This window comes from Leopardus geoffroyi, chromosome A1 (genome assembly GCF_018350155.1).
Source record: "Leopardus geoffroyi isolate Oge1 chromosome A1, O.geoffroyi_Oge1_pat1.0, whole genome shotgun sequence".
NCBI classification, from domain to species: Eukaryota; Metazoa; Chordata; class Mammalia; order Carnivora; family Felidae; genus Leopardus; species Leopardus geoffroyi.
In genome coordinates this window covers 142,446,989-142,467,046 of record NC_059326.1, presented here as the reverse complement: position 1 = coordinate 142,467,046, position 20,058 = coordinate 142,446,989, and the positions used below count along the sequence as shown (strand labels likewise).

Here is a 20,058-nt window from a genome sequence, read left to right as displayed (position 1 = left end):
CCTTGTTTTAAAGATGAGGGCTCTGAGGCACCTGGCTCAGTTGGTTAAGTGTCTGACTCTTGATCTTGGCTTGCATCATGATCTCATGATTTGTGAGATCGAGCCCCATATTGGGCTCTGTGCTGACAGTGCAGAGCCTGCTTGGGATTCTCTCTCCTCTCTCTGTCCCCACCTCCCTGCCCCTACTCATGCTCTCTCTCTCAAAAAAAAAAAAAAAAAAAAAAAATTGAAAAAGTTTATACATAGGAGGGCTGTGTGTATATATTATAATATATATATATATTATGTGACTCCCATAGCCAAACCATTAATCAGTTTCCCCTTGCTCTGCATTCTGACTGTAATATTGCTGCAGGTTACTGTAGGTTTCTGCAGGATTCTCTTTTTGGTTGTTTTTGTTTTCTTCTTATTGCTTGCTAGGAGGCTTTACTCTGTGGGCCTTTGTGATAATCATAGCATCATTTCCAAAAAGTCAGAGGACCGTCCAGATTATCCATGACCATCAGGGAAATGATGGTAAACTCAGCCGTTCTGGAGTGGAAATGTGCTTAGTGGCCTATGGAGAGAAGACTTTTACATGGAATGTCAATTAAATGAGTTTTGGAGGAGCAGGGATTACAGGGAATAGCAGTGGATAGCATATTGAGGAGCTCTGTGCTGGAATCCCGACAGTTAACAAGATCTACAAGGAGGATCTGTTTCCCCTTTGCTGTGGATTTTGTCCCAGCAGGTGCCTGTCCTTGCACATGTGACATGACCAAACTGGGACGCTGTACAGAGCACAGACTTGATGCCTTTCCAGATTGTCCGTTGTGCCATCGACCTGAGGACTTTTCTTGGATGCACAGGAAAGCCAGTCAGTCAGCCGTGCGTAGCATGGCTATTCTACTTATAGTAGTAATTAGCAAACTTGGCTGGAGAGACCAAAGCATGTTATCTCCTATTCCAAACAAAAGAATAAAAGCCTCATTCCAGCCACGCTGGCATGGGTGTGAGAATTTGGTGCAGTAGATAGGGGATTGTTGTGGCATGGATGGACAGAGAACTATGTTTTGTAAACTTAAGCACATGGCTCCCTAAATAATTCCGCCCTAAATGTGGCGTGGACCGTTTGCTAAGCCTGAATGTGCCGCTTTCTGTTCTCCCAAAGTTTCACATCCTTTCTCTTCAGAAATAGCAGTCTGATTGCGGGCCTGACTCTGAGCCAAGTTTGCTGACCAGCACAGTGGACATTTGGCACGTTCATTACAATCCAGGTCACCTGGGAGGTTGCAGCAGAGTCCTGAGGCTCTGCAAGAGGACAAACACATAGAGGTTTTATATTCACATTGAAATTTTCCCATTAAACAGAAGAGGAGCAGGGATTGAGATCAGCTGGCACATCAGTGAGCTAGTTGTCTAATCAAATGGAAAGACTTTGTAGAAGCCTCGTCTTCTCCTCATGGGCTGGCTTTCCACCTGTTGATTCAAAGCATCTGTGAGCCTGGCGGGCGGGCAGGTGGGTGCAGCTCATGGGGCCTCCGGGAGTCATCAGGGGCTTGTTTCTTGTTCTCATTCACAATGATTGTTTCATTCTAAACAATCTCCCCCAAAGCTTTTTTGTGTTGGTAACTCTTTTCTCAAAAGGCATTTCTCTGTGGTGGTATTTGGGGTCGAGTGGGGGTGAGATCAACGAGTGGGAGTAGATTCTGCTCTGGCCTCATGCTAATTTATTTCATTTTAGTTGAGTTTGGCAGCAGGGTAGGCAGTGGGGAAGTAGGAAGACCAAGACCCTCCCAAGAAGCCCACGGGGGAGGCTGACAGGAGTGACCTCCTCCGTCTCTAAATAGCCTGTGCTTAATCTTTGATTGTGTGTAAATAGCCAAGTTTCTGTGATGGGCAGAGCACTTCCAGCAGTTAAATTGTTATCTGATCGGTGTCCTCCATGTCGGAGGAAAGGCTTCTAAGGGAAAGGAGTTGCTATTGAGTGAGTGTTTATTCTGCCAGACCCTGAGGTCTAACAGATTCTTGATAGTTTCTCGAAGCAATACTGTGAAGCGGGGTACCTTACTGTTTCCATGTAGGTGAGGAAAGCTGCAGCTCTGAGAACTAGGCATCCACATGGCCAGTTGGTGGCAGGGCTGTTTTTGGAACCCAGACCTGATGGACTCCAAAACTTTTGGGGTGAAACGCACTTCTCCCTTCCCCAGCGCTCAGGAGAGCTGCGTTACACACACACACACACACACACACACACACACACACACACACACACTGACAGTCATTAATGGCTTGTGTTTTTAGTACTGTGCTAGGTAATTTCCCCAAACAGCATCTTGTGTAACTGCAATGACCTGAGGATTTTTAAAAGTACTGTGTTTTATGAGATAAGTAGTTCTCTGTCACTACACCTTGTTAACCAGCATGGTGTAGAAGCTTTGAAGCTTTGACTCTGGGCTTCCTTCTTTCCCCACTTGCCTTCCTCTTCATCATCTCCTGGCCCCACCCCACTGCCAGCATGCCAGAGGGCTCTTTGTGGTTCTTGTGCAGTTGACGTGACCTCAGTTAATAAGATCTCATCACTCAGAACAGAGCCTTGCACCCAGATGTCAGATGTGAACTGTGCGATTCTTTCTGACCTTGGAGAAGGGGTAGCAGATGGGGCTGCCGATGAGCACTGTACCCTGTTTCAGGGTTCAGGCCCCTCTGAAAGAGGTTTGGGCTGTTAGAGCAAAGCCCTCTGGTTATGAAGCCATTTGTCCCTGGGAACAGAATGAGCCCTTGTGAGACCAGAAACAATGGGCATGTTGAGTTGCAGACCTGGGGTGAATCAAAGCTCAGGCAGAGGCGCATGGGATGAATTGGGACAGTTCAAGGAACACATTCTTCATACGCAAGTTTCTGTTGTCAACAAGTCCACTCAGTGGTAATGACACTTAGTCAGTGGTCATTCATGCCTCTGTTTTGAATAATTTCCCCAAATGAGTAAGTCATGAACTCTTCAAGGTTTTCTTTTCTTCTTCTTGAGTTTTAATTAGTGTAGTTTTTTTTTTGTGCAGAAATCACCCTGTGAGAAATGAATAAAAATAAGTTTGGGGAGCAGTGTTTTGTAATTTTTCAGAGCATTGTTTCCTTTTGTATCCTCATGCACCTATGAAGCTGATACTCTTGTGTCTGTGCTACTAATTTGATTCCCAGCAATACAAGTGGGTGTTGCTACTCTCTATCTTTAACCAAAATCTTTTGGTGCAAGTTTGTCAAAACTTAGCTCATTTAGTACCAAGACAGCAGGCAGAGGGTCCCGTAAGCTCTATAAAAACATAGCCAGTCTGTTGGCAAGGTTGACTGGAAGTCCCATCTAGTTGTTGCTGGATCTCCCTGCTGTTTGACGTTTTCGAGTGAGAGATGACGGAGCAGGAGCCACACATCCCAAGGGTGCAGCAGCTCGGGCACGAGCTCCTGTGCCAAAGGGTGCGCCTGGGGTGGGTGCGGGAACGGGCACTGGCCTGGAGTTGTGCTGCCCGGAGATAAGGGAACCAGCGCGGTGCGAGAGCACGGGAAGGGACAACTGGAAACAAAGAAAACCAGTAAGTGCGCTGCGAACGGCGGCTCCGGCCCCGGATCGGCCACAGCTGGGTTTTGTCGGAGGATGGAGGTCGGAGTGGCGGCACCGGCCGGGGAGGGCGGGGAAGGGCGGCCGCGCGGGAGCAGCCTCTTGGCCAGCGCACTGGGGCTCCGGGACCCGCGAGTCTGCTGGCGGCGCCGCCGCGGGGCGGAGCCTGGGCGCTGCTAACCCCCCTCCTCCCTTCCCTCCCGTAGGTGAGGCCGCGCTCGGAGCTCTGACATGGCAGCATGACGGCCCCGGCCCGCGCTGCCACAGGCCGGCCAGAGGGAGCCCCAGGCTGTGGGAGTGAGCGCCCGGAGCAGCGACTTCGTTCTGCGGCCGCCTGAGCCTCCTTCCCCCCCGGCCTGCTTTTATTATTCACCCCGTGGACTCCTGACTTTTCCGCCTGGAACATCAATATGTGTCATGTTATTGTCACCTGTCGCTCGATGCTCTGGACCCTCCTGAGTATTGTGGTGGCTTTTGCAGAGCTCATCGCCTTCATGAGCGCCGACTGGCTGATTGGAAAAGCCAAGAGTCGCAGCGGCGCCGCGCCCGACGACCAGAGCGGAGGCTCGTCGGAGCCCTACCACCCGACCTTGGGCATCTATGCCCGCTGCATCCGCAACCCGGGCGTGCAGCACGTGCAGCGGGAGACGCTGTGCGGGCCCTACGCGGAGAACTTCGGCGAGATCGCCAGTGGCTTCTGGCAGGCCACGGCTATTTTCTTGGCCGTGGGCATCTTCATTCTCTGCACGGTGGCCTTGGTGTCCGTCTTCACCATGTGTGTGCAGAGCATCATGAAGAAAAGTATTTTCAACGTCTGCGGGCTGCTGCAAGGAATCGCAGGTAAGCGTGCAGGGAAGAGGGAGGGGACCCGGGCACCGGGCATCGCATGTGCCGCGCACCCCCTGCCGCATTCCTTTCCTGCCCGTTTTGAAGACCGGCTTCTGTCCAGATTTGCTGTGTAAAGAGTGTTCCCGCGCAACAGGCGTGTGCTCCCCTCATCGCTCCCGTTTCCCTGTTACACTGTCCCCTGTTCTTTATTTCACGTATTTCTTCATTGCTTATTTCCTTGGGTTCTAAGCCGTTGGATTTTGTTTGAGTAACTTCTCCTGGTTTTTGCTTTTCCCGTAAAATTAAAAGCATGCTTTCCACATCAGTGCATCCCCTTTTGGAAACATGGTGTGAGAGGCCCACCTGCAGCAGGCGCTCTGTGCTGGGAAGGAATGTGAGTGTGGGGCGTTCGTTCCAAGGCAGTGAGCCTGGTCCTGCCACCCGCCCAGCCCCATCCCCAACCGCAGGATGATTTCAGCTTTAGGAGGAGAAGCTGCAGGCTGGGAAGGAATTAGTATCAGCTGCTCTGTGTTTAATAATGTTCTGGTTTAAATTGTCTGTCTCCTGGAGCCTGACAGAACGTTCTCTGCGTTCGGATCAGAAAATACAAACTAAGTGTTCCACTTTCAGGGAATTTCTCACTAATGAGCTTGTTAGAAACTGGTGGAAAGAAAAGTGATCCCAGAGGGGCAGCTGTGAGCTGCGAGAAAACTTCAATGCCCACTAGCACTTTCATAGCCTTTCCCGTAAAGGTTTGAAAGGTGGATCCTGAACGGAGAGGGTGTCAATCTGTCTGTCTAGGCTCAAGGGCTTTGTTCTGGTTGGCAGAAATTCACACACGTAGACACAGATGTGGCAGTTTGCAGACATCCTCGAGGAACTAAAGGAATAGAGTCGTGCTTTGACTTTTCAGGGAAAAAAAAAATCACTTTTTGAACGATTACAACCAAAGAATTTATTAATCTGATCTCTAACAGGAGAACAGTAATCCACCTGCAACCCTAACTGAAGTGCACAGGTGACTCATCCCCCAGCAAATCCTAAAGCTTTGTATGTGGGACTCTTGGACGGTGAAGAGAAACACGGAGCCTGGTGTCCAGGCCTGTAAAGAAACAGACCCCAACTGAATTAACTCTAGTCTGCCTAATTGAGCTCAGCAGGGCTGGCTTCCAAATCAGCAGATCAGACAACAGTTAGGTTCCAAACAACTGATAAGTTCATGTTTTCTGTTTCTCCTATCTTAGAGGAGCCCACGTATATATGTGTGTGTGGAGGTTGGTAGATAAGGGGCCTAGAGAAATAAATAGACGACCTGCTCCCCAGTCCTGATCTGCCTGCGTTGGGGGATACTCTCAAGGCCTTCATCTCTTGATCTGAGAGGAATAGCCTTACCACGAATGACTCAGGCACTCCTACGCACTCACAGAATTTGGGAGATCAGGATTCTGATTCTCAGTTTTGCTTGAGATCAATGTGCCACCTTGCTGGACTTTTGCATTCCTCTTCTCAAAATCAGGGAGATTGCAGGCTGCCTGGGTGGCTCAGTTGGTTAAGCAGCCAGCTTGGCTCAGGTCATGATCTCACAGCTTGTGAGTTCGAGCCCCGCGGTGGGCTCAGTGCTGATAGCTCAGAGCTGGGAGCCTGTTCCGAATTCTGTGTCTCTGTCTCTCTCTGTCCCTCTCCCTCTCATGCTTTCTCTCTCTCTTTCTCTCTCAAAAATAAATAGACATTAAAAATTTTAACAAAAAAAATAGGGAGATTGGAAAATATGACCTTATCTTCGATTTTTGATTCTGTGAAGCTCATTATCCCCTTTTTGATTCACTTCTGGAATCTGCAGTTTATCCCCTTCAGCTTGGTGTTTCACCTCCCAGAAATGTTAAATCAGATTCATCTTTTCTTGTCAGAGAAATGCCCCTCCTTTACTGCCGTGGGACACACAGTGCCTCAGGCAGTGCACACATGTGCATATATGCCGTGTATATCTTAAAACTTTTGCTGAGAACTCTTACCAAAGGCTTTTGAAAAGCCAGAATAAACATGTAGATGAAGGGAAGGCAGCATACACAATTCATTAATCCTGGCTAAGCGCCCTGGTTGACCGGAGAAGTGGATTTCTGCGTAAATTTTCCTTACTATGTTGTGCTTCCTCATCCTTGATGATTCATACCTTTACTCTGAATTTTATCGAAGCACTGGTATGCAGGCAAAACTCCTGGCTTATCATCCCTAAGAATGCTTTTCATCCTGAGAAACTTAGTGCCTTCTAGCAAATCAGTGGCCATTTATAGTACGAGTGGGGCCTCTTGGAGGGGGGGAGGGAGTAACACCACAAGCTGTCTTTTACACTCATTCAGAAGCAACCTGTAGATACCCTTTCAGTCTTACTGTTTACGTGCAGTTTTTAATAAGGTGTTAGTCCAGCAAATTTGATCTCTAAGAATGAGGGTTGGTCCAACACATCTTTTGGTGCTCTTGTTAGCTATTTCACATAGATGGCAAGAAGATTCATTTTGGCACAAAGACCAGTACGTATCTTAGGTATTATTCATACACTCCAGTTAACTACTCCTGACTTTTCTCTTTCTGGCTGTGTCAGGCCTCTGGGAAGGATGGTTGAAAAGAAGGAAGTAGGAGCATACCTGAGGTGTTAGTCTGTTTGTCACCTGTCCAATTCCCAAAGTCTAGATTTTCTAAGAGAACTTTCTCCCCATCTTTATTGCTTATGTTCCCCGTGCATACACAGAGCACCCCAGAAAGTCTGAAATTACTTAAAAATTGGAATTGGCAAGCGGCCGGGATTCCTGTGTAGTCAGACTACCTCTCCAGGGCCTACCGATCTAAGGCTAAGAACTGAAGTACAGGAAGTAGTTTGTTTTCTCCTGCCAGCATGGCAGCGCCCCTCTTGGAGCAGAAATCACGGGTAAGATGGACCAAGCACTCAGCAGGCGACTCCCTCATGTTTCGGGGCAGGCGGCACATCTGTAAGGGATGCTCAGTGGGCTCTTCCCTTCCTCGTGGAGGTCTCTACCAGGTAGTTCAAGGCGGCATCCACGGCAGCCATGGTCCTTGAATCTACAGCTGAGAAAGTTGCCCCCCCCCCCTTGTCTGAAACCGCTGACTTGCTTTCTCTCCTGTCAGCCAGTATGTGATAGCATCTGCTCAGCCCCAGCCCCAGCCTCAGCCAAGGACTTGTTGCAGCTGTGAGCATCAGTCTTTCCCCTCCCCACAACCCGTTTCTCAGCCCTGGATCTATGTGATGTTGGAACAAACGGTGAGAAAGGAGCTGTTGCCAGGGCAACAGAAGCATTCTTGGGAAATCGACTCACACCGTGTTTGTCCTTACAACTTTTGTTTTGGCAAAAGTGACACTTTCGTAAAATATAACTAGAAGAAAAATGACAAGCTGTTGTAAGCGTGTTCCTTTGTTACGACTAATTTTAAAGAATAAACAGGCCTTAGGTTTGTGTGGCCTCATTGCCTATAGAAAGTGTAACATAAATCATCAAAATCTAGAGATTTTGAACTTAGAATTGGGTGTGAAAGAATTTGCTGTCTCAGTGGAAATCTTAAAATCTCATTTACTTAAAAATAACTATCAAATACACGTATTGACTATTAAGTTAACCCAGATACAGGATTTGCCTTCAAGGTCTAGCCTACTGGTGGGCACCAATCTGACACCTCCGAAATCCCTATGCACAGATGCCCTTGGTGTTCAGTTTTCCAGTCCCAGCAGCGATTACACGTCAAGCCTCACCTGCTCCTGGGTCAGTCCTGACCTCCCTTACAGTGGCTGTGAAATGTCTAGTGATGTACCTCATTCTCTCAACCTTTTTTCTCACTTATAAAATGGGTATAATGGTAGTACAACCCTCAGGGTTGTTTTGTGGATGAAATTAGATAATATATGAGAAGAAAGGCTTAAGCACAGTTGGCACACGGTAAATAATAAGTGGTAGTTCTTTGGCTACTAAAGTGTGTCTGCTTTCTTGGCAGGTTTTAGTATTTTTTTATGTTTCCTAGAAATGCTGCCTTTTTTTTTTTTTTTTAAGTATTCTTTTATTTATTTATTTTATTTTGAGACTGAGAGAAACGCAGTGTGGAGGGGGCAGAGAGAGAGGGAGAAAAAGAGAATCCCAAGCAGGCTCTGCACTGCCAGCACAGAGCCTGAAGTGGGGCTTGAACCCACGAACCGTGAGATCATGACCTGAGCCGAAACCAAGAGTCGGACGCTTAAAATCGACTGAGCCACCGAGGTGCCCCCTAGAAATGCTGCATCTTAAGGAATAGTGGTATTTACTTTAGTCCTCAGAATTGACCTTGTTCTCTCGCAGTCCAACATGACCGTGTCGTATAGGGCCGCTCCCTGGCCCATTCCTAGCCTGCCTGTATCAGGGCTGAAGAGAGTGTAGAGCAGTCCTGCAGCATTGGTGTGACTACGGGTGTTCTTGGGGCTTTTTTTTTTTCCTTCTTTTTTCTTTTTAAGCAGGAGATAGCAGTTGAATTGACAGGAAAACCAAGAACTTCTCCTCCTCTTTCCGCAGACACACACAGTCTCTAGTTCCTTCCCTTTCTGGCGTCCGCTTCGAGCAATGGAGCCTTGACTGCAGGTGCCTTTGCAGGCTCCCCCCACAGAGTAACTCACAGGCCGACTGCATGTCCCTAGGTGAGGGCTTGTTTGGCAGAGCCAGCAGCACACATCAGGCCCTCGTCCTCTGGGATTGATTACAAAGGCTGGGCACGCAGCCGGCAGGTCGTTGCTGCCAGCTTGTCTTCCTTAGGTTGTGACCTGGATGTAATCCATAATGAAACCATAGAACGCAAAGATCCAGGTTTTCCATGACAGCATCGAGTGGTTTGTTTTTAGAAACGCATGGAGGGCTCTCTTGGAAGTCCATGGAATCCCCAGTGACTCAGGTTTGGGACAGAAGCCATTAAAATGAGCTCAGGATTTGGCTCACTTGCACTGGCTTGGACCGTTCCACTGGCGTCGCCGTGAGGGTTGGACTAGCACATGAGCTGCGGGGCCTGGCTGCCTGCTGTCTTTTCAGTCTTCCCTCATCTGCTTGTTTGCTCCTTTGTGTCTGGTCGGCCCTCACGCTCTGTACTCCCGTAGCCCTCTGTCTGTCTACATCCATTTCAGTCCTATAGGATCGCCTCAGCAAGCTGCCCCACCAGTCTGACCAGATAGATGGCTGTGGGGCTGACCTCTGCCTGCGCTGGGCTGGCATAGAGGGTGTGCTCATGGGAGTCGCTCTCTGTTGCCATGGCTCAGCACCTGGGGGTGCAGGCTCAGCTTTCTGGGAAATGAGCAGTGACTGAGGATGAAGGAGGACGATATGAAAAAAGGGAAAGGAGTAAAAGAAGAATCGGTGAGAGCAGACAAGTAGAGGGTTTTACCTTTGCTGCTTGTGGAATTGCTTTGTCGTAAATCAGAATGGATGTGCAAGTATGGATAGGCATCTAAAATATACCATGATCATTAGCTAGGATTTGGTATTCCCACGGTTATTTTTCACAGGGTGAACAGTAACCTTAGCATCAAGAAGATAACCATGACTCACCCCAATCTCAGCATCCATTCTGACTTATCCCGTGCTCTACCCATTCACTTCTGGGCCAAAAAGATCAGCCATTGGAGAGGAGAAAAATAAGAACGGGGACTTAGAAAGCATAGGGAGAGGGGAAGCGATTCCTGGCTCTCACAGAGACCTTGTCCCATAGTTTCACACCTGAAAAATTAACCTGGCTTTCTCCACGAAAGTAGTGTGACCCCGATTATCCAACTTCAGAATAACCTCAAAGAAAAGGCATGAGGAAAATAGAGGAAGCATCCCCTGCTTTTCCTTCTTAGAACAAGGCACTGGAAGCTTCTGGCCATCAAAAGGAGGCTCTCCATTCTGGCTCTCCAGACAGAAAGTGCCAGAGGTTGGGTCTAGCAGCTCTATGTCTGAAACAATTTAAGAAAACCATCGATTGTGACATATGTACTCATTCATCAATCTCTGGTAATCCCTTGGTGAAAACTGAAGAATGCGAAATGTTCTACAGCAGGGTAGAATTAAATTTCAATTCAAGGAGCTTTTATGGGATGCCTAGTAAGTGCAAAGACCAGGTCTACAGTTTTTTGAGTTTCTGATCCCCAGCCATATTAGTCTTTGTTTTACAAACTGTACCCTAGATAAGCAAAATGTGTGTGTGTGTGTGTGTGTGTGTGTGTGTGTGTGTGTGTAAAGGGAACAGAGAACTCAACCATATTGTTAGATACAGAAAACAAGCAAAAAAAGACCAAAAAAAAAAAAAAAAACCAAAAAACTATTCCCTAAAAGCAGTGGACCAAGCAGACACCTAATTTGAATAAATCTAGGAACTGGGATCTGTTTTTGAAGAATGTATAGGATCCTGCCCGAGTACATAATGGGAAAACAGGCAAGTTTGAAGCACTGTTAACACAGAGGTTTTTGAGTCAGGGATGGCTTCCCAGGGAAAACAACATCTTAGCTGAAATCTTAAGAATGAGATGGAACTAGGGGCACCTGGGTGGCTCAGTCGGTTGAGCATCCGACTTCAGCTCAGGTCATGATCTCATGGCTCCTGGGTTCAAGCCTCACATTGGGCTCTCTGCTGACAGCTCAGAACCTGGAGCCTACTTCAGATTCTTTGTCTCCCTTTCTCTCTGCCCCTCCACTGCTCGTGCTCCTGTCTCTCTCAAAAATAAGTAAACATTAAAAAAAGTTAAAATCAGTTGGAAGGTCTGGAAGAAAATTGCAAATTCTCTTAAAATTCAGATATAGCAATTGATATGCATATATAAAATGTGGAAAGGCGTTTGCCATGGCAACCACTTAATTACAGATGTAAATTATCATGGAGGCATGGATGCTGTATGTTCAAACTCCATTAACAAATAATCACGTTAAGTATGGCTCTGAATATTTACATGAGCAGTTCAGGTACTCTGTTTTAAGAGCTTAATGCAGTGATGGTTTTCTAGGCTGCATTGCCACTTGAAAAGTAATCTGCATCTCCTCTGATGCTGTGCTATGGCATAGTCAGCCATTATTTATGAGCTCAGTTACTGTATACAGTCTCTCCAGTAGTGTTATTAAATGTCCAGGAATCAGTCTCTTTTTTAAAAGACAGCCCCCAGTACCAATGAAATCTCAAACATAGGACATGAAGCCAATATTAAAAACTTTATTTAACACAAAATGCACAGTTGCTATGTGTTGAGAGTTTTGAGGCTAACCTCAGGGCCCTAGTGTTGAAAAGATGATGTGTGCTTCCCTGTAGGAACTATTTAACATGATCTGGACCCTAAGAACTTTAGCAGGCAAGAGATTTACTTATTATCCTAAAAATTTCATAGCTCAACATTTTTTAAAGTGTCTTTTACTCTGCTATACACTGCATTTTATTTTGGAAGTTTATTTTGAATGATCAGTATAATTTCGTTATAGTCGAACAGGAACTTTTTTTTTCCTTTTTTTTTTTTTTTTTTTTTTTTTAAGAGAGACAGAATGTGCAAGCAGGGGAGAGGGGCAGAGGGAGAGAGAGTATCTCAAGCAGGCTCCATGTTCAGGGAGGGAGGGTGGGGCCGGGGGTGATGCCATGACCCTGGGATTATGACTTGAGCCTAAACCAAGAGTCAGAGGCTCAACTGACTGAGCCACCCAGGTGCCCCAAACAGGAGCTCTTTCTTAATCCTGCATGTTGGATGAATAATTTATCAAGAAAATATTTCATAAATTTTTCCCAGTTGCATGTAAATAGTTTAAAAATAGCTTCTCACTTAGAATGAAAGTAAAACTGTATCAGTAATTCACAGGAAGGAATAATCTGAGTAAATTCTTCTTTACCTGTGTTTGTTAGGATGCATTTTAAGAGTTAAGGCTTTAGAAATTGGTGAAGTAATTTGCATATAAATATGAATCATTGCTGAGAAAGACTTCAAGGAGGGTTCAACATGAGGGAAAGTGCATCTTTCTTATAGATTGTTTCTCCATATAGTCTAAGGGCATCAGACAATTCTTAATTGGTGGTCATTAATTCTGAATAATTATAACAGAAACTTCCTCTGGGGCCTTGGTTGTAAAGCCTCTTTGTGACAACTATGCTCTGATGGTCTTCCAAAGAATTCCCTTTATGTTGCTCTGTCATCCGCTGTCCACCCCCCACCCTGGAAAAGTGTTTTTCTTGCTAATTATAATTCCATGGGAGTGTTTTTAGTAGGAGACAAGTACCGTACTAGACCCTTCTGGGAGATGGTGGGAGTCTTAATAGAGCTTTTTAAAAAAATTGACACCTGATCCTTTTCTTCTCCTTCCCTTCAGAAAATCTTGGTGAAAAAACCTCTAATGTTATTAATCCTGTAGGAAGATGACATGTAGACATAATCTGCATTACAAAGACACTGTGGTCATCAGTCAAAAACCCTTTCATTACCCGTGAACACTTTGACCTCCAGTTCCTGACCTGGCTATCAAAGCAGAGTTATTAAATATAAGAGTTGAGCCTAGTCTGGTTTGTCCATAAACTCCTGACATTTTAAAATTCACTGCAGTAAAAACAATTTTAGATTTTGGATTCCAAAGAGAGAAATTTGAAAGAGCCTCTTTACTCTTGAACCTATTACTTGCTTTTTAGAAAGGTGTCCCCAGCCTGACACAGGACCCTCTCCACCTCCCTTCCCTCTCCTCAGATGGGCCTCTTGCCCAGCAGTTACTGCCTTTGAGTGAATCCTGGTCCACTCTGTGCGAAGGTTTCCACTGCAAAAGGTGCACAGCAAAAACGAGAAAGATAAGGACAGTGTAGTAAGATTTCTTAGAGCTGCATGTATTCAATTTATAGAACTGTCCTTCATTGTCAGATTACATCCTTCACTGTTTTTGTGTGAAAATATCCTTTCCTTTATGCAACGATGAGGAAAGAAGATTGTGGTTATTTTCAGTGTCCTTATATTGGCAAAATAAAAATATTGGCCTTCCAGTAACTTTTCTGGCTATTATACTAGTGTGTGAGGTCCAGAAGTGTGGGCAACACTCTTCAAGAATGTTAAAGGGTTTAGATTGTGTCTTTTTCACAGTTCTAGTTCTACTACTCAGAATGGGCCTCAGTAAATGTATGTTCACTGATAAAAACATGATCTGTGTTATGATCTGTACTAACACAGCTATAAGTTTCTAGATATTTGAGAATGAGTAAAGTGTTTACCAGTGCTACTGAGCCCCATCCTGACATGACCTCTGCCCGCCCAGACAAGGCATAAATAATTAATGGAGCCATCACCTGGAGAACTAAAGAATCATTTCAGACCCGGCAAGCACCAAAACCAAATTCTGTTTTGGCTTTTGAATACATTTTCATTGAGAACTTGAAAAACCTTAATGGGCAAAGTGATTTCAAAGGTATAGGTTAACCAAAGGTGGCAGTTCTTGGGCAGAAATCTTTGATTTGCCTTATAACTAATACTTACTTGTTTATAAATACTATTCAAATGTCCCTGACTCTGAATGGCTAACTTGACATTTTGGAACTGAGGATAGTGGCCTGGAATCTGAGAAGTCAAGCAGGCTGGAATACCATTGCTAGTTAGCTTTGGAACTTGGGAGGCATGGGAGCAAAACTCTCCTTGGGTGGAAAGAAGGGTCCTGGGAGCCACCATCCTGGTGTTTGCACTTGTGCTAAGCAAGATTTTATGAGAGCCTGATGCCTAAGATTGAGGGCAATATCCCAGTCCTGTAGACACCGAGACAAGCAGATCTCTCACCAACACATGGTTAGCCTAAGCCTATGATGCAGAGACAATGGCACAATGATGGAGGAGGAGGAGGTCAAGAGAGACAAAGATCATCAGCCATATTCTGTGGATTAAGAAAAGCCACCCGAAGGGGGTGAGATGGTTAACAGTGGCTGACCTGCTGGAGGAGGATGTAATTTGGGGTCTGAAAATGCTCTAGGTGCTGTGTTTTGTCTAATCGGCTGTCCTGGGAAGAACGTAGGACATGTTTTCTTGTGGATGACATTGTTATGGGTGGATATGCAGTTTTAGATGGTCCCCAATCATACAGAATCTCAGAGCAAAGACAAAAATGTGTATGAATTCTATGGCTTACATTTTTCCCCTCTAGTCCAATGGGGTTTATGTTTTGCTTGCAGTTTTCTCACACAGGTGTTCCACACCTTCAGAAGAGGACATCACCACAGACTTGAAATTGTTCTCACTTGGTCACTAGGTTTTCCTCCTAGAAGCTTCTCTGGCCAGGGACAGCCGTTCCCAGGTGGCATCTATATGGCAGTAAGGAGGTTGGTGATACTCAGACTGTAATGGAAGAGAAAGTCCTGTGGATGGAACTTCTTTACCTTTTGGTTGTCTTGCCGTACGGTTAGCAAATTAGCCTGTCCTCACCTTTTGGTGCAGTCTCCCTCTCCCCACCACCCCCTCACAACACTCCTGTGGTTCTCTCACTTGATATGTGTTCCTCATCATCTGCTCTCTAACCTCTTGTAGGTATAAGGAAGCCAGCCATATGAGTCTCCCCTCTTCAGCTGGACACACGCTTTTGTTTCAGAAGCTAATCTCTGGTTTGCAGTGAAGCAGCAGCAGTAGTCTAGCACGAGGGCTCAGGAGTGGACTCTGGAGCCATATTGCCTGGATTGGAGTCCCAGCCCCACCACTCATTAGCTGTGTAACCCTACTTAATTTAACCCCACATGCTTCCGTTTCCTCATCCATCAAATGATAATAGCGCCAACCTCCGAAGATTGTTAGAAGGACTAAATGAGTTAAAATGCTTCACCAGTGCCTGGCACATTATAATGCTCAATGAGCATTAATGCTTGTCACTGTTATTTTTTTTTTAAGTTTATTTATGTTTGAGAGAGAGAGAGAGCACACATGGGGAAGGGGCAGAGAGAGGGAGAGAGAGAGAATCCCAAGCAGGCTCCGCACTGGCAGCCCAGAGCCCAATGCAGGGCTCAAACCCACGACCCCGTGAGATCATGACCTGAGCTGAAGTCGGACCCTTAGGCGATTGAGCCAACCAGGTGCCCCTGGTTGCCCTATTAAAAAGTTCTAATCATCCGTATAAACTTCCAACTTTAGTTATAGTTGTGAATGTGTAAAATGGGGAGGGTGTTTATAGCTTTAGCTCCGTGTCATCTTTACTTCGAATCTACTATTTTGCCATAGAAGACCTTTCCAAAAGGTTCTGGAAAAAATGTTAAGACTAGAAAGAAAACAGGAATAACAAACGACTTGTGAAGTTGGGTCAAGAACACAGCATGTGTAGAGGAAAATGGCTTAAGGACTGAGTGTGGATTTGGGATAGGGATGGAGACACAGAAGCCAAGGAAAAGGGACCACACTCCTTAGGGCTGTTAACAAGTTTACAATAGAATGGGAGTCCATCTGAGCCAAAACCAATACTGTTCTTTTATGGGACAAATGCATATTATGTCAGAGTTAAGACTTCTCTTTTTTACTACCCTTGTTCTAGATAGTTTTCCAGATAGTTGGTTAACCCTATACTGGCACCTTAAAATTTCATAGCTAAAATTGTTAAATAAAAAGTACACTTTGGGGCACCTAGGTGGCTCAGTCTTGATTTCAGGCCATGTCACAATCCCAGGGTCGTGGGATCCAGCCACAGGTCAGGCTCCATGCTGAGTGTGGAGCCTCCTTAAGATTCTCTTGCTCTCTTGCTCTCTCCCTCTGTCCCTCTCCCTTGCTCAAATGCTCTAAAATTTAAAAACAACAAACTTACTTTTCTTCTTTCTTAAAACAGTAGAAAGAACCTAGTGAAGCCTTGTATCGTTACTGAGAGCAATCAGTACAGAAATGTCTCGCACAGTCCCTGCACATGAGAAGTATACAGGTTCATACCCTGATGATTGGGGTAAGAATAGCTTGATGACAGGGGCTCCTGGGTGGCTCAGTTGGTGGAGCGTCTGACTTCGGCTCAGGTCATGATCTCATGGTTCGTGGGTTCAAGCCCCGCATCAGGCTCTGTGGTGACAACTCAGAGCCTGGAGCCTACTTCAGATTCTGTATCCCTAATTCTGTGACCCTCCCCTGCTCACACTCTGTCTCTCTCTCTCTCTCTCAAAAATAAATAAACATTAAAAAAATTGTTTAGAAAAAAAGAATAAGCTTGATGACAGATTCAATGGGTGGGAACTGGAGATGGTCTGATACAGTGTGCCTTCTTCATGATGTATGTTTGCCTTGGGGTACTGTAAAAGAGAAGTGTCTTCACCTAGTAACAGTTGATGACCTACAAATAGCCATTAAGGATGGCCAAAATGACTTCCGCCTGTCAGCATGAAAGATGATTTGGGGAAGAATTCAAATTTAGACAGAAGAGAGAGCTAAACATCCAGGTAAATGTTAACCAGCATCCCTAGGTTTGTTGTAAATCACCCTGTACATCAGTTGTTGTACCACATGATGGTTCCAGACTTAGAGGTAAATAACTCAACATGGTATTTCTCTCCTGGAATGCACACCACACACATCAGATGCTAACATGTGACCCTGCCTTCTGGGCTGCTGATGAGGTGGGGGCTGGGGGGAGCCTTTTCCTGGGCTAAAGAGCAGTTCTGTGTTCTCTGCCTTCAATTCTGGCACCTTCTGTCGGTCTTTACATTCTCCAGACTTATGCTGCTTCTAGGTACCACCCTTACCTCTTTGCAAACTGCCATGGTCCACCTCCTTCATTTACCCTTGTATCCCTCTGCCTTCTGTCACCTGCCATTTTTCCTGAACTTCCCTTATCCCTGCACTGATTCCCTCCCCTCTGGTGTCTTGGAAAGTTCCCACAAGTCAGCCACAGCTTCGCTGTCTTTTTAGCTGTCCTCACTGCAGCCAGCCATTGTTGGAAACAGTTTCAGAGTTTTGAGGCTAAACTAAGGCTAACTGCTAGATAACTGAAAATCTGTTACATTTAATTGGCTTAATACCCTTTTCTTTGTGTTCTCCCAAAGAACATCATTTTCTATAGCTAGAAAGGAGGTTTTCCTTGCCTGCAGTCAAGTAAAAGGCCAGTACCGTGGTTTGGACCTTGTGTGGGTTTCATTAGTAAGTATGGCTGTTGTGTTGGCCAAAATTACCAACACCAGAGATCCACGTTATTGACTGAAGCTTTTCTTCCAACCATTTAAAAAACTTGTCAAGGGGCGCCTGGGTGGCGCAGTCGGTTAAGCGTCCGACTTCAGCCAGGTCACGATCTCGCGGTCCGGGAGTTCGAGCCCCGCGTCAGGCTCTGGGCTGATGGCTCAGAGCCTGGAGCCTGTTTCCGGTTCTGTGTCTCCCTCTCTCTCTGCCCCTCCCCCGTTCATGCTCTGTCTCTTTCTGTCCCAAAAATAAATAAACGTTGGAAAAAAAAAATTAAAAAAAAAAAAAAACTTGTCAAGTATGTTATATTAGTTTTCTTTAAGATGTGACATCTGCATCACAGCACTGTCTTTTCATCCATCCCACAAATATTTACTGAGCACCTTTTATATGTCTTACATTGTTCTAGTCAATTGGGATAAAGAATAACCTAAGTTCTTTCTCTTCATGCAATTTACACTGAAGATGGCAGAGACACAGTAAACCAAATAAGTAAATTATTTAGTATATTAAAAGGTGATGGATGCTACAGAAGAAAAAAAGGTGTAGCCAGGGTAAGAGAGGTTAGGTATGCTGGGATGATAAGAGGACAGATTCTAATATGAAATAGGCTAGTCAGCATAGAATTCAGGGAGAACAGATTTAAAGACTTAAAAGGAGATAAAGGAGTCAGCCCTATGGGTAATCAGGAGAAGGAGCTTTCCAGGTCCAGAGAACAGTTAGAAGGAAGGCTCATAGGCCTTGCTGATAGAGAGCTGTGGACTCTGAGAGAGAGAGCAGAGTCAACAATGATGCTGAGGTTTTTGGCCTGAGCGGGTGTAAGAACTGAACTCCTATTTGCAGATATGAAGTCCACAGAGCAAAGATAAGCTTGTGAAGTGGGGAGGGACAAGAGTTAGGTTTGCACATAATTTTCAAGTACCTTGTTAGACATCCAAGTAGAGATCAGGTAGACAATTGGATATGCACATCTGGAGATGAGAGCCTAGAGTATTTAAAGCCATGGGACCAAGTGTGATCAATGAGGAGAATACAGAGAAGAGGACAAAGGATTGAGCCTCGGGCACTCTAGAGTTAAGATATTGGAAAGTTAAGGAAGAACAGCAAAGGATGCTGAGGAGAAAAAGCCAACATGGCAGATGAGCTAAAATTCTTGCAAGCAGGACTGTTTTGCTTTAATCCTTTACTGTCGGTACTTTTTGAACTTGCTGATTGGAGTTCCCCATAAGCCTGGAATGCTCATAAAACGTGAGGTAGTCATCTTCAGCTCAAGTCCTAGAATGGGGCTGGGATACTAGAAGCCAGTCAGTCATTCTCTGGTCTTACTTGCCTTGCTTCTTGTTAGAGAGATGGCTGCCTTGGAGAAAGGGAATGAGGTGTAGGGGTGTGGTGTCAGGGGCAGCCTCCTGGCATTGTGCTGTGGTGAACTGAGCTGGGTCCACAAAACCTGGAGACAGGCTAAGCTAGGTCCACATCCCAGACCTCTGAGTCACAGGGTAGACCTGAAAGGGGTCCCCAGCTGTGTTCCTAGAAGAGTCAGTGGCTATTTCAAAGAAGTAAATTGAACTTTTGACCTCTGTTATCCAAAGTTAACTGTGACACACCCATCAGGCTTGTGGTAAACACTAAGACAAAATTGTGATGTATACTAAGAAATAAAATTTTCTGCCCTCAAGGGGCTCAGAGTCCTACCAGGGTATTGCTGTATCCTGAGGGCTGAGTATAATGACTGGCACTGAGGAGAGAACTCAGTAAATAGCTGTTGAATAAATATACAAAAATAACAATGTGATAAAGAGCTGAAGAGGAATATGCACAGGGTAGTGAAAGCACACAGAGAATACCATTCTGGCAGGAAGTGATGACACATGTTTCACATGGAGGGGACATCTGAATTGGGGGACAGGGGATATTTCCAGGTAGATGACTACCCAAGGGGTCGGCAGGAATATAAGGCCCCTTGTTCAGGGAATGGTGATATGTGTGGTGTGACCAGATTCCTTGAGGATTACTGGCCTAAAAGCATTTAAAGCCTATGAAACCCGGGGCGCCTGGGTGGCGCAGTCGGTTAAGCGTCCGACTTCAGCCAGGTCACGATCTCGCGGTCCGTGAGTTCGAGCCCCGCGTCGGGCTCTGGGCTGATGGCTCAGAGCCTGGAGCCTGTTTCCGATTCTGTGTCTCCCTCTCTCTCTGCCCCTCCCCCGTTCATGCTCTGTCTCTCTCTGTCCCAAAAATAAAAAAAAAAATTAAAAAAAAAAAAAAGCCTATGAAACCCTACATGACCCCAGTCCTCTACCCCTGCTGTGGCCCCTGGACTGTGTCGGGCAGCAGGACAAGTACATGGTATATACTCATCACACACTCCCCGTGACTCCTAATTGGAACCCAAATTTATCTAAAGCTAGTAAGCCTACTGTCAACTATCTGCTGTGTGCTCACTCTCCAGAGAGATTAGGATATTTCATAGCTTTAGAATGAGCTTCTTGATTACAATGTAGTGGAGGCTCACTGTTGTGTCCCT

At 45.7% G+C, this 20,058-nt stretch overlaps 1 protein-coding gene across 5 annotated transcripts in view; it reads left to right on the top strand.

The window, feature by feature from the left end:
- LHFPL2 (LHFPL tetraspan subfamily member 2) overlaps window positions 1-20,058 on the top strand; it is a 166,793-nt gene that overhangs the window by 135,948 nt on the left and 10,787 nt on the right. For 4 of the 5 annotated variants that reach the window (XM_045496457.1, XM_045496467.1, XM_045496430.1 and 1 more), the window contains one exon: window positions 3,799-4,432. In XM_045496457.1, coding sequence (XP_045352413.1) covers window positions 4,003-4,432 — 430 coding nt within the window. In that variant the 5' untranslated portion in view covers window positions 3,799-4,002. Of the gene's footprint in view, window positions 1-3,614; window positions 3,635-3,798; window positions 4,433-20,058 lie in introns of those variants that run through there. The other variant, XM_045496449.1, reaches the window with a different exon arrangement.